At 38.9% G+C, this 13244-nt stretch overlaps 1 protein-coding gene across 1 annotated transcript in view; it reads left to right on the top strand.

Moving 5' to 3' along the window:
* LOC107699396 (chromatin assembly factor 1 subunit A-like) overlaps nucleotides 1-13244 on the top strand; it is a 27952-nt gene that overhangs the window by 1605 nt on the left and 13103 nt on the right. The window contains exons 3-13 of the mRNA XM_016500634.1: nucleotides 1371-1903; nucleotides 3721-3861; nucleotides 3942-3989; nucleotides 5456-5700; nucleotides 5801-5861; nucleotides 5963-6031; nucleotides 6259-6473; nucleotides 6604-6775; nucleotides 11378-11458; nucleotides 11558-11659; nucleotides 11732-11978. Coding sequence (XP_016356120.1) covers nucleotides 1371-1903; nucleotides 3721-3861; nucleotides 3942-3989; nucleotides 5456-5700; nucleotides 5801-5861; nucleotides 5963-6031; nucleotides 6259-6473; nucleotides 6604-6775; nucleotides 11378-11458; nucleotides 11558-11659; nucleotides 11732-11978 — 1914 coding nt within the window. The remainder of the gene's footprint in view (nucleotides 1-1370; nucleotides 1904-3720; nucleotides 3862-3941; nucleotides 3990-5455; nucleotides 5701-5800; nucleotides 5862-5962; nucleotides 6032-6258; nucleotides 6474-6603; nucleotides 6776-11377; nucleotides 11459-11557; nucleotides 11660-11731; nucleotides 11979-13244) is intronic.

Below are 13244 nucleotides of genomic sequence, written 5' to 3'. Positions count from 1 at the left end.
AGTTATGTGGGGGGGGGGGGGGGGGGGGGGGGAATCTTGGGAGCTTATTTTATTAAAAATCCTGAACATCATTAGGATGGGATATTTTTGTAGGTGGATTGGGAAATTGTCCACGTAAGTGCTTAATGGAGTATGTCTCAAACTATATTGATTCCCTTATGATATATCAGGTCACGCAAACCTTTTAGTGAGCCGTCAATGAAATTACCATTACTGCTGATTATAAGGATAAAAACATGAAACAATTTCCAAATATGTTTTATAAAGTTATTCTTATAGTGTTACTGTCTTTGGGCTCAATTCCTGTTAAAATGAATATGCAACTGGGTTTTTACCTTAAATTTTTTTATTAAGTGTTTTCTTTTCTCATTGTGATATTACTTTACTGTTGGATGATGGTGATTAAAAAGATAGAGTACATTTTTGCAGTTTATCCATAATGTAAAATAGAGTAAATTATGAAGTCTTAAAGCCCAATCTAATTAATAGTATTTAACAAATTGTCTTAGTCATATTTGTTTATTCAAAAACATAAATGTTTTTTTCTGAATATAAGTCCATTCTTTTGTTTCTGGTTGTTGCTGAAGGCTGGAATACAGTACATGACTTTTGAACAGATTTTAGCCCCAGTCTGGAGGAGTTGACGAAAGTCAGAGTCAGTCTGCAGATTTTGGCAGTCAGAGTTGTCAGATTTCACAGAAAATCAATTATTATTTTTTTTGTTTTTTGTTTAGTTGCAGACTGAAGTTGCATCCCTATTGATGCGTGTACACTCCAGTCTAGTGTATGAGTTTCTTTATTTTCTTTATGAGGTTATTTTGTCATCCATCAAGTCTAATCGCTCTTCTCCTTCACTTGTGTAATTGAACCTGTGGCCACTGAGTGTATAATGTCTCTTACATTTGTACCTATAGCTAAATAGGTACTTTATTTAGGTATTTAAAATACACTTTTATTTTTGGTGTGAACCCATTAATTGCACTATACTAAACAAATGGCATAGGATAGTGCACAAGTATGCAAATTAGGATGCACTTTTGAGATTCCATCCAGTAGGGATGTGTGATTGATCAAATTTTATTTAGATTTTGACTTCCAGCAATTATTATAATTGAGGTAAAACAATTACTGTGCTGCATTTCATTTCTCACCCCTTTCGTTCCTTCACAGCAGTGTGCTTTTGTTCTTATCTAAAAGCCTCGACTTAATGTTCAAATCAGTCAGCATGATTGCAGTCTACTATTGCTAAACTGCAAGACATGCTTGATACACAGATCCTCAGATGTTCAGTGTATAATGGCCAGCAAATGTATGAGGCCTAGTGTTTTATAATCTTTTCAGAATAACTTAACAGCATTGCCTCCTTACAGCACGTCTACCTTTCAAAAGGCTCAACCCAGAAACCAAGGAATGCAGTGAGCCCAAAAGAACCAAAGGTCCTGTTGTCCCCAAGTGTTCTGAACCCAGTGCGTCGGATGGAGAAAATGATGGGGACAGTTCCTCCACCCCGCTGCACCGTGGCCCAGCTCTGGTAAATGGCCGTGGACCACTTGATTGCTTCATGAGCAGGCCGAAGCATTCCCCGGTCTGCTGTGGCCCTGAAACAATAGACCTTACCGAAGACTCAAATGATGCTGTCAAACAGCAGCCTGCACCTCCAATTGCTGCCACCTGCCCCCTTAGCGAAGAAACAACGAAGGATGCAGAACATGCCACAAAATCTTGTGCTGCCACCTGCCCCCTTAGCGAAGAAACATCGAAGAATGCAGAACATGCCACAAAATCTACAGAACCAACCACCCCACTGACAAAAAAAGAGACTGAGAAGGACGAAGATGCCCTCCCACTGCTGGACATTTCTCAAGAGTCTGACACTGAGGAAGAAGAGCAGCAGGAGACTGAAGTCAGTCACGGGAATGAGTCTGTGCTGTCGACCGAGTCTACCAGCTCTCTCTCAGTGGTAGAGAGCTCACCAGAGCCCAGCAAGAGCTCTCCCACCACCCCTGCCTCTGTGAGTAGACATGAATCAATTGATCTCTTTTTTTTTTTGCTTAAGTTAAACCTGTTGATCAGTCTCTTTCCTTTCTGCAGACGTCACGGATAAACGCAGCTAGTAAAATGAAGAGACGATCCCTTAAGGTAAAATCCCATGTTTTTTATCACATTTAGAACCCAGCATTTTTAGTGTAATGTTAATCTGAGCATATGAGATTCAGGTTTGGGTGCATGAGCCCAAAGCTGAAATCTTAGTAGCTAGTAGTACTGTGTTCGATACATCGATACGACGATGTATCGTCTAGAGTAAATTATGAAGTCTTAAAGCCCAATCTAATTAATAGTATTTAACAAATTGTCTTAGTCATATTTGTTTATTCAAAAACATAAATGTTTTTTTCTGAATATAAGTCCATTCTTTTGTTTCTGGTTGTTGCTGAAGGCTGGAATACAGTACATGACTTTTGAACAGATTTTAGCCCCAGTCTGGAGGAGTTGACGAAAGTCAGAGTCAGTCTGCAGATTTTGGCAGTCAGAGTTGTCAGATTTCACAGAAAATCAATTATTATTTTTTTTGTTTTTTGTTTAGTTGCAGACTGAAGTTGCATCCCTATTGATGCGTGTACACTCCAGTCTAGTGTATGAGTTTCTTTATTTTCTTTATGAGGTTATTTTGTCATCCATCAAGTCTAATCGCTCTTCTCCTTCACTTGTGTAATTGAACCTGTGGCCACTGAGTGTATAATGTCTCTTACATTTGTACCTATAGCTAAATAGGTACTTTATTTAGGTATTTAAAATACACTTTTATTTTTGGTGTGAACCCATTAATTGCACTATACTAAACAAATGGCATAGGATAGTGCACAAGTATGCAAATTAGGATGCACTTTTGAGATTCCATCCAGTAGGGATGTGTGATTGATCAAATTTTATTTAGATTTTGACTTCCAGCAATTATTATAATTGAGGTAAAACAATTACTGTGCTGCATTTCATTTCTCACCCCTTTCGTTCCTTCACAGCAGTGTGCTTTTGTTCTTATCTAAAAGCCTCGACTTAATGTTCAAATCAGTCAGCATGATTGCAGTCTACTATTGCTAAACTGCAAGACATGCTTGATACACAGATCCTCAGATGTTCAGTGTATAATGGCCAGCAAATGTATGAGGCCTAGTGTTTTATAATCTTTTCAGAATAACTTAACAGCATTGCCTCCTTACAGCACGTCTACCTTTCAAAAGGCTCAACCCAGAAACCAAGGAATGCAGTGAGCCCAAAAGAACCAAAGGTCCTGTTGTCCCCAAGTGTTCTGAACCCAGTGCGTCGGATGGAGAAAATGATGGGGACAGTTCCTCCACCCCGCTGCACCGTGGCCCAGCTCTGGTAAATGGCCGTGGACCACTTGATTGCTTCATGAGCAGGCCGAAGCATTCCCCGGTCTGCTGTGGCCCTGAAACAATAGACCTTACCGAAGACTCAAATGATGCTGTCAAACAGCAGCCTGCACCTCCAATTGCTGCCACCTGCCCCCTTAGCGAAGAAACAACGAAGGATGCAGAACATGCCACAAAATCTTGTGCTGCCACCTGCCCCCTTAGCGAAGAAACATCGAAGAATGCAGAACATGCCACAAAATCTACAGCCCCACTGACCCCACTGACAAAAAAAGAGACTGAGAAGGACGAAGATGCCCTCCCACTGCTGGACATTTCTGACACTGAGGACACTGAGGAAGAAGAGCAGCAGGAGACTGAAGTCAGTCACGGGAATGAGTCTGTGCTGTCGACCGAGTCTACCAGCTCTCTCTCAGTGGTAGAGAGCTCACCAGAGCCCAGCAAGAGCTCTCCCACCACCCCTGCCTCTGTGAGTAGACATGAATCAATTGATCTCTTTTTTTTTTTGCTTAAGTTAAACCTGTTGATCAGTCTCTTTCCTTTCTGCAGACGTCACGGATAAACGCAGCTAGTAAAATGAAGAGACGATCCCTTAAGGTAAAATCCCATGTTTTTTATCACATTTAGAACCCAGCATTTTTAGTGTAATGTTAATCTGAGCATATGAGATTCAGGTTTGGGTGCATGAGCCCAAAGCTGAAATCTTAGTAGCTAGTAGTACTGTGTTCGATACATCGATACGACGATGTATCGTCACAGAGATTTGACGATATGAGTATCGATACAGCTGTCCCTGTATCGATATTGAGGCACGTGTGCAGCAGTGGACCGCGCTTAATTTAAATACAAGAACAACGTTTAAAAGTGAGTAGAAAAGTGCGAGGTTTCTAAAAAATAATGAATAGCGCATAATATATAGGCTACAACAAGGTTTAATCTTGCCGCAGAGGAACACAACCGGGGTTGCCTGATATGAAGAGACTTAATCCCCGAAACAGAGCTTTACACTTGGCACAATATGGAAATATCTGCTAAGTGTGCTACTTATCTTTGTCAACCTGGCAACCATGTGCACGCGCTCTCTCTCCACTGTGGATAAACGCGCTTGCTTTCTGAAAACACTGGTAAGCTTGCAGTTTAGCGATCTCCACTTCAAGTCTATTCTCAGAAAAGTGTAATTCATCAAGTGTTAATTTATGAGAGAGAGAGAGAGGCTGTGCATGTATGAATTACCACCGTTTCTCTATTAACATTGAATCTGTGGCTTTAATCCCTGTAGAAACAATGATGTTACCAGCTCCTTGTTGAGAATGATAATGTAGTTCTTGAGCGATTAAGCTATTTAGTTGATAAAACTGCGGGGCAGCGCTAAAAAGTTTGTTCCTGAATGTCTCGAGTGCGGCCGCAACGTGATCTGTGTGAGTGACTGAGCGTGGGTGTGAAGACAGCGCATTAGTTTAGAACTCTTTTAATTTTAATTCTTTAAACGTAGAGAGTTCGTTCATTTGTGCAATGATAACCTACCAGCAATGTAAATATGATTTTTTTAATATTAGAATAAGTACATTACAATATACATTTATTAGAACGAGTACATTATTATTTATGGGCTTAAAAACAAGATGCAAACAATCAGAATATTGTACCTGGCCAATGTAAACATGAAACATATGCCATTACCTATATTGTACTGTGGTACAGTTATGGAGGCCCTTGTACCTGCTCTGCCAATAGTTAGAAATGGCACTATAGTGTGCAATGTTTAATAAACAGCTGTTTTTCTAAATTCTGCTGAGGTGAAATTCAGTGCAGTCCTGTATCGTGATACGTATCGTGTCGTGGCCTCTGTATCGTGATTCGTATCGTGACATTGCTGGTGATACACAGCCCTAGTAGCTAGTGTGGGTTATTTCTCCTCCAGAAGTCCCAAACAAGTTTGATCACAATGTGGATGTTTGCACTTTAAGGGTTCAAGAAGGAATGATTGTTTACTTTTAAAGTCTTGTCACTGTGGAATTCTGCACTCCATTTGAATAGCTCTTTATTGTCTTATTGTCCCTCAGAGTGTCCAAGAGCAGGAGGAGAAGCAGCGACAAAAGGAAGAGAAAGAACGCCAGAAAGAAGAGGCCAAAGCTGCCAAGGAAATGAAGAAAGAGGAGGCCCGCAAGCTAAAGGAAGAGAAGGAGAGGGAGAAAAAAGAAAAGAAGGAGAAGGATGAAAAGGAGCGACGAGAAAAAAAGGAGAGGGAGGAGAAGGAAAAGGCAGAGAAACTAAGAGCTAAAGAAGAGCAGCGGCAAATTAAAATTGAGTGAGTGTGTCAGTAAAGTATCACAATAATAGTTGTACTGATTTTTTTCTTAGTTTTATGAAGGATGCGAGTATTAAAATCTGTTGTAAATGCTATTTAGGGCCAAACTGGAAGAGAAAAGAAAGAAAGAGGAGGAAAAACGGTTGAAGGAAGAGAAAGATGTGAGTGGTTTTATCAATCTTTATTCCTGAGATCTTCAAATTTGGATGTTATTGTTTTGCGAACTGTTCAGGTCCTCATTTGAGTTTGTCCATCTGTTTAGCGAATCAAAGCTGAGAAGGCTGAGATTACACGCTTTCTACAGAAGCCCAAGACCCAGTTGGCACCAAAGGTAAGAGTCACATTATTCACTGTGGAATAAAGACTTGTGTCAAACTACTTGTGTGAAACATTTACAAATGTTAAATAAGATATTCATTTGAGAATGAGTCCTTGTTGGACAAACAGATAAGATAAAAATCTAAAAGCTAGAAATCTTTCCCAATGTGATGGCTGTCATGCTTTGTTTACGCTGTGTTTTCTTTTTCTAACTTTTTTTGATGTTTTGTTGTGTTTCAGACTCTGGCGTCTGCCTGTGGAAAATTTGCTCCTTTTGAGATTAAAGCTAACATGTCTCTGGCACCACTGACTCGAGTACAATGTGAAGACTCAGTTCTAGAGGAGCTGGACCATTATCTTGCCCAACCTGACAGCACTCTAAATGGACTGAAGGACTGGACAAGGCACAAACCTCGCCGTTCAGGTCCAACCCAGCCCAGTCACAGTGCTGTAAGGTAAAGCCATATTAAACCTGTTGCTGAGATACTCATGAACTTATAAATGTGCGGAACACCAGCTGCTGTTTATATGAGAGTGATGTGAAAGGCTTATTCTTTGTTTGTTTCGTCTGTTCTCTGTTATTAGAGATTGTGTGGTCATAACTGACAGCCAAAAGGCAGATGGCGTCCCAGACCGCCACCGTTATGGCCGCATGAAACTCCTGCAATTCCATGACAACTATCGTCCAGCTTACTGGGGGACCTGGTGTAAAAAGAGCACTCGCATCTCTCCACGCTGCCCACTGAGACAACACAAGGTAAAAACACAAGAATGTGTAAATTATATCAGTGCTTCCCACACATAGACTTCACCTGGGCGTGCCCCCCAAGTATATTTGGTAACACATTTTTGCTTTTCATTATTTTATACTCTTATACTTTTTTTTTTTTTTTTATCCGCCCGAGATGATGAAACCATCCGCAATCGATTTAGAGGCCATTCACATGTCGTGTCTAAAAGCTCATGGAAAACGCCAGCCGTGCCACTTCTCTTTTCAAAAGCGCTCGGGAGCTCGCGCTCCAGTGATATGCCGTTGCTAATCAATCATGAGCCGCGTTATCCATGAAGATGAAGAAGATTCAGCCAAGGATAAATGGATTTCCATCCCTTGCATTAACTATACTACTAGATATGTTTATGTACAGCTATGATCAGCTGTTTGTCCATCTTGGCTGAGCTTTCGATCTCTCTTTGAGTGTGCTTGTCACACGTCTACATTTAAAATAACGAACTTGAGCATGCAAAAGACGTGACATGAAGAGCCTCCATGTTTCATAACTGCTCGTTCGGTGTGTGCAAGAACTAGGGCTGTGCGATACTGAAGAAAAATGCGATATGCGATACCTTGTTAAATAATGCGATCTTCTATATGTGATATGATATTAACTTAAGTGTGTAAAAACAATTAAAATTATATTTAAAAATATTTAAAAATGAAAATTATATAACCAATATGTTTCACATTCTTTCTTAAGCCCTATTCGCACGGGATTAGTATTATCTGGGGACCTACAAATGACTGGAGGTCACCAGGTAATACTAATCCCGTGCGAATAGGGCTTTAGAAAAGAAAGCATCACTACAACTTCTGAAAGTGACCAGCAGTGTTTTAGTATTGCATAAAAAGTATTGTCACAAATCAGAAAATGTAATTTTAACATCAATGTGAACAAACAAACAAAAAAATGAATGCCACTTGCTTTCCAGTTATTACTTAAAGTACACTTTAAGTACTTCTTCATATACCACAGCAAAAACTATAGCCTAAGAAAGTTCAAACATGATTAAATGCAAGTGAACAGTCAGGAAAAAAAAAAAAAGAACAAATACACAAATTACAAGCATAGATAAAATAAACAGCAGGGTTTCTGTGGGTCTTAAAGGCCTTAAAAAGTCTTAAATTATATAAGAAAGTCTTAATTATGATTTCAAGATGTCTTAAATTTGGGGATGGAAAGACCAGAATTGCAATATGCTGAATGTGACGATTAAACTTCAGAAGGCTATGATTTCATGAAATAAACATGAGCGCTGCAGGTTCAAAGTCCGGTGCTGTGCTGCTTTGTGTTCTGCCAAAGAGTTCAGACAAATGCAAAAATCGACCCATGTTTTTACCCTGCAAACACAGAGCTTTAAATGTGAACTGGTGGATCGATAAGAAGACAATGCGTTATAAAAATCTAAACATAATAGGGGTGTGCGGTATGTATGGTCTGCAATAATATCGTAGTTGTTTTTTTAACGATGTGCGATTTGATATTATCGTGTATATCGCGAAAAGCAAACAAAACCCCTACAGAGTGCACGCATACATCAGGTGATGAAGTCTAGCAGGTTAGACTAGTGCGCCAATACGTCATAAATAGAACTCAGCAGCAGTTTTCTGTCGGGGATTTGTCGTGTCGTGCTGCGCCGCATCCAGTGTAGACCATATATGTATATATATCTATGGCGTAGACAGCACTGATTACAATGAGTTTTATAGTATTTTGTCGCGCCGCGCCACTCGCGTCCAGTGTAGACATGGTGTAACATTGGTTTTGCTTTGTTTCACAGAACTAATCGTTGCCTGGGTTGTGTATGTATGTGTGGGGCGGAGCTATCAAAATAGGGCCGAGACCCTTTTGGGGTAGGGGCGTGTTTGTTTTGGTGATTTCAAATGTCAACACTGGCTACCAGAAATCGCTTACCCCACCTTTAAAGGTAAAAATGCCCATAAAACTTGTTGGAAATGATTAATTTCTATCACTGCTGTGAACTGACCACACAGAATATGAAGAGTATAAAAAAATTCAGGAGTCAGCTGTCAGCACAATTAGACATAAGATATCGGCACAATAACACATTCAGCAAAATATTGTCTAATTATCGTTATCGATAAAATCCCTGTAAATTATCGAGATATCATTTTTTTTGTCAATATCGCACACCCCTAATTTATGTTATTTAATTGATATAATAATTTATTGTTTAAATTAATATAGTAATTAATACTTTTGACTCATCCATTTTCTTAAAAATGGTTTTAAAGGCTGAAATGTAAAGTTTATCATTTTATACAACTTTTTGTTTTTGTGAAATCTTTTATCTGAACTGTAAATTATGCTTTTTACAGTAATTTTACAGTTTAATATGGTACTATAGACATTGCCCTACCCCGCTCATATGGTATTAATTTTATTTGTGCAGGTCTTAAAAAGGTCTTAAATTTGAGCTTAAAAATCCTGTAGAAACCCGGAAACAGTAGTATTCAGGTACAGAAATGTAATAAAGTGTAAAATTGAAGATTTATTAAAATGATTCAAAACTTATTATTAAAATGATTCAGATATTGCATGCAGTTGAGATATGCATATCGCGATGTTTACATTTGCAATATTTCGACAATTTCTATATATCGTGCAGCCCCCCTAGCAAGACCTGTTTATTCCCACTGACAATCCCACATGCGCGGTGGATATTTCACAGACAAAGAGCAGGTGTGTGTGTGTGTGTGTGTGTGCACGTACGTTTGTGTGATCCTGTTTGTTCCACATTGCATTTATAAGAGCAGTTAACCTCATCCAAAAAAACTAATGGATCTCTATGGGCCTCTGCTGCATGTGTATGGTAATTACTAATGCTGTATTTCCTACAGATTTTTCTGTAGCCAGCAGATGGCAGATTTCTGCCCCTAACACCTAGATCAGGGGTGTCCAACCCTGCTCCTGGAGAGCTACTGTCCTGCAGACTTTAGTTCCAACCCTGCTCCAGCACACCTGTCTGTAATTATCAAGCAACCCTGAACACCTTGATTAGCTGGTTCAGGTGTGTTTGATTGGGGTTAGAGCTGAAATCTGCAGGATGGTAGCTCTCCAGGAGCAGGGTTGGACACCCCTGACCTAGATCAATATCCAGAAACAAATTAAATATTTAATTTTGGTCATCATTAAAGTGTTTTTTTTCCCATAAACATTTAATATTTCATATAAACTAATGGTGTAGTTGAGAAATTTTGTGGTAAATGGTTAAAAGGTACTTCATATCTCCCTAAACACAGCATAATCTGTATCAAAATTAATTTCAATAAATACAAATATTAAGTCACACATTATTTGTTGTTTGTCACATGTAGTAGACCATTTTTGTGCCATGGGTAATAGGAGGATTTTCACTCAGCTACCACCGCAAGTATATTTCAAGCCTGTGGAAAGAACTGGAAATGCAGCATCAGACCCACCTTAAACTTTACTGTTGTCATGGCAACATTATTGTGATTGTGATTACAGTCTAAATACACTTGTGTTGTGAAGTCATTTCTCAATAGCACCAAGGAAAATTTTATTTCTTATAAGATATACATGATACAATCTGTGGCTGTATGTGTCTTTGTTTACTTAGGAAAAGTTTGGATGAGATCCGAGCAGGACAATGGCTTGGCAGTTTTTCAGCTTGCAAAGAAGTTCATTGGTCACTGTCGAGGGCCTGAGAGTCCAGTTCACTAACTGCTTCCTCTGATTTCAAGCAATTCAGAAATAAACCCAACAATGCCCCAACTCCCTCTGATTCTATAGCAACTCTATGTTTGAAGTTTATTAATTGGCTAGTGAGATGACCGATTAAGATAATTTTACATGTTCATAATGAGTAACCTATGGTTTTGACCACTTAAAAATCACTAATTTCTATCAAATAAAAAAAATGAAACTTCAAAATTAAAAATGTCAAATACATTAAACTTTGCCAGAATGGAAAACGGTAGAAAATTGTGCAGAAATAAACCAAAGGATAATTTGCAGCTACTGATAAACGTGTTTCTCATAATTTATAGAAGTTATTCTTAGTAGAGGTTGTTTCACTATAGCTGGTAAATTGACAATTGACAATCACAATTGACAATTTAAAATCGAAGGTGTAATTGCAAGGTAAAATTATCAAAGCCTTTTTGTCATTTTTGACACGCCATTTTATCTCATAATTTCAACTTTTTATATCATTACTTTGTCAGTTTTTATTTTATCTCGTTCTGACAAAATGTAACTAAATTGTTGCCCTACTTTTTATATAAAGTTGGATATATTTAAGTATGTATATCCATGTACATGTGGTATTCTCATGTTGGGAGATTTATACTAGACAACCTCATCTGCTCGATTGCATGATATAGTTGCAAAATGTAAATTATATTACCCAACTCTAATCTGCTAAATGCAACTATAAGGCATTGAAGGTATTAGGATTATAAACATTAACATAGTGGTTTTCTCTGAAGCTGCTTTGAAATTTATAATTATGACTTTATTATTTACCAAAGCATGATTTTTCTTCTTATGTGGTGGAAATGGGCTTCCATAGCAACCTGAAGTTTTTGTCTTATCAGGGCCTGCTGGATTATGAGGTGGACAGTGATGAAGAGTGGGAGGAAGAGGAGCCAGGAGAGTCTCTGTCACACAGTGAGGGGGTGAGCAATATGACGTCACTATTTCTGTAGTGACAAATTAGCCATTGTTGTCTGCATGTTTGAATTTGGGGGTGACTTTAATCTGGCTTTTCCTTCCAGGATGATGACGATGAAGGAGGAGATGATGACGACGATGATGATGGGTTCTTTGTGCCCCACGGTTATCTGTCAGAAGGGGAAGGAGCACTAGAGGAAGACGAGGTATTTTAAACATCCCCCTTCTTCAGTCGCCTCATTAAATCACGTCATGATGCTAACAGGCTGCTCTTGCAGGAGGGTGGAGATCCGGAGAAACAGAAGGTGCGTCAGAGGATGAAGGCTCGTGAATGGGAGAATGAGTTGATGTCTAAAGGGAAGGTGAAGGTGTTGGAATCGGTGGTGCGTGGCTGCCTGTGGGAGGGGGAAGAACCTGGGCTGTACCTCCTGCAACCGTATGCTATCTGCATTCTTGAGCCTTTACCCAGAGATGAGCCCTGTATCCCTGAACAGGGCCTCTCACGCCAACAGAGGAATGAGAAATGTGAGTACAGCATGTGTGCTTGACTGTTATATGCTTGGTAGATTATAGATATAGTTAGAAGCTAAAGATTTCTCATCTGCAGTCCATGTTGCTTGACGAAATGCTATTGTTAATGAGCCTCTACAAACAGTGTTCAAGTGCGAGATCATGCAGAGATGGTATTTGCATTGCGATGAAGTACACACACTGTATTAAAGGCTGTTTTCAGCCTATTTACACTATGAGTGGTGCAGCAAAACCGTGTGAATCACCAGTGAAATTTCCAATAGGGTCTAGCTGCAGATCTCTGACTTCTCAGACACCTGCATATTTAATTGAATCTCTCAACATTTTACAAAAGTAGCCAGGTGGTGAAGACAAGAAAAAAGAAACAAAATTACAGTGTCACTTAGCTGCCTGCACTCTCTGCTACCTGCGACATCACTTGCAATCTACACAGATCGTGCCAAGACACTGGATGTTAAACGATTAAAACTAATTTGGTACTGTAACGTACAGGGTCCTGCAAGTCACCTGTAGGAGAAAAAGACAAGACCCGCTAATCCGTGGCCACAGAACAGCAGAATATGAACACAATGCGCAAAGTCTCTCGTTAAGCGTTTTCCTCCTTTAGAAAACCATAAATACTTAATATGGCTTAATGTATTCAGATAGTGCTATTAAAAATCAAATTCAATATACAGTTTATTAATATAATGTATACTACAAGGCAAGCGGATGGCCAGTATATGATAAAGATGATAAAGACCAAATTCAGTATAAGTCTCATTGCTGACGCAAACCATATACAGACCAGCAGATATGAACGTGCATTAAGAAATGCAGTAAGAAAGTGATATTAAAAGGACCAACTCCGTACAGGCAAGCAGACAAGCCCAGAACGGAATGCCTTAAATTGCACGTTAAACGTTTTCCTCCCATAGAAAATCATTAAAAATAAAGCATGTTAATGGACGAAGAAGGTGACATAAAAAGCCTGTAGACAATTTATTCTATATGGGAAAATCAGGGCTCTACGCTTACTTTTCTTTTTAGGAGCATTTGTGCTCCTAACTTAAAAAATTTAGGAGCACGTTCAAAATTTTAGGAGCACCTTCTAATCAATAATCCAAAATTTTATCAAAAAGTAGCCTTCCCATTATGAGGTGATATTTGACTCCTCCAACTTTATTAAAAGTATATAATCTTTTGTCAAATTCTTAAAAATATATATATTTTATAAGATTTTTAAAAATTGTAATTAAAACGACAGAATAAGAACAAGTA

This window comes from Sinocyclocheilus anshuiensis, unplaced genomic scaffold, assembly GCF_001515605.1.
Source record: "Sinocyclocheilus anshuiensis isolate Anshui unplaced genomic scaffold, SAMN03320099.WGS_v1.1 scaffold766, whole genome shotgun sequence".
In the NCBI taxonomy this organism is placed as follows: Eukaryota; Metazoa; Chordata; class Actinopteri; order Cypriniformes; family Cyprinidae; genus Sinocyclocheilus; species Sinocyclocheilus anshuiensis.
Note: the sequence above shows the minus strand (reverse complement) of the source record. Positions and strands in the feature narration are given on the sequence as shown.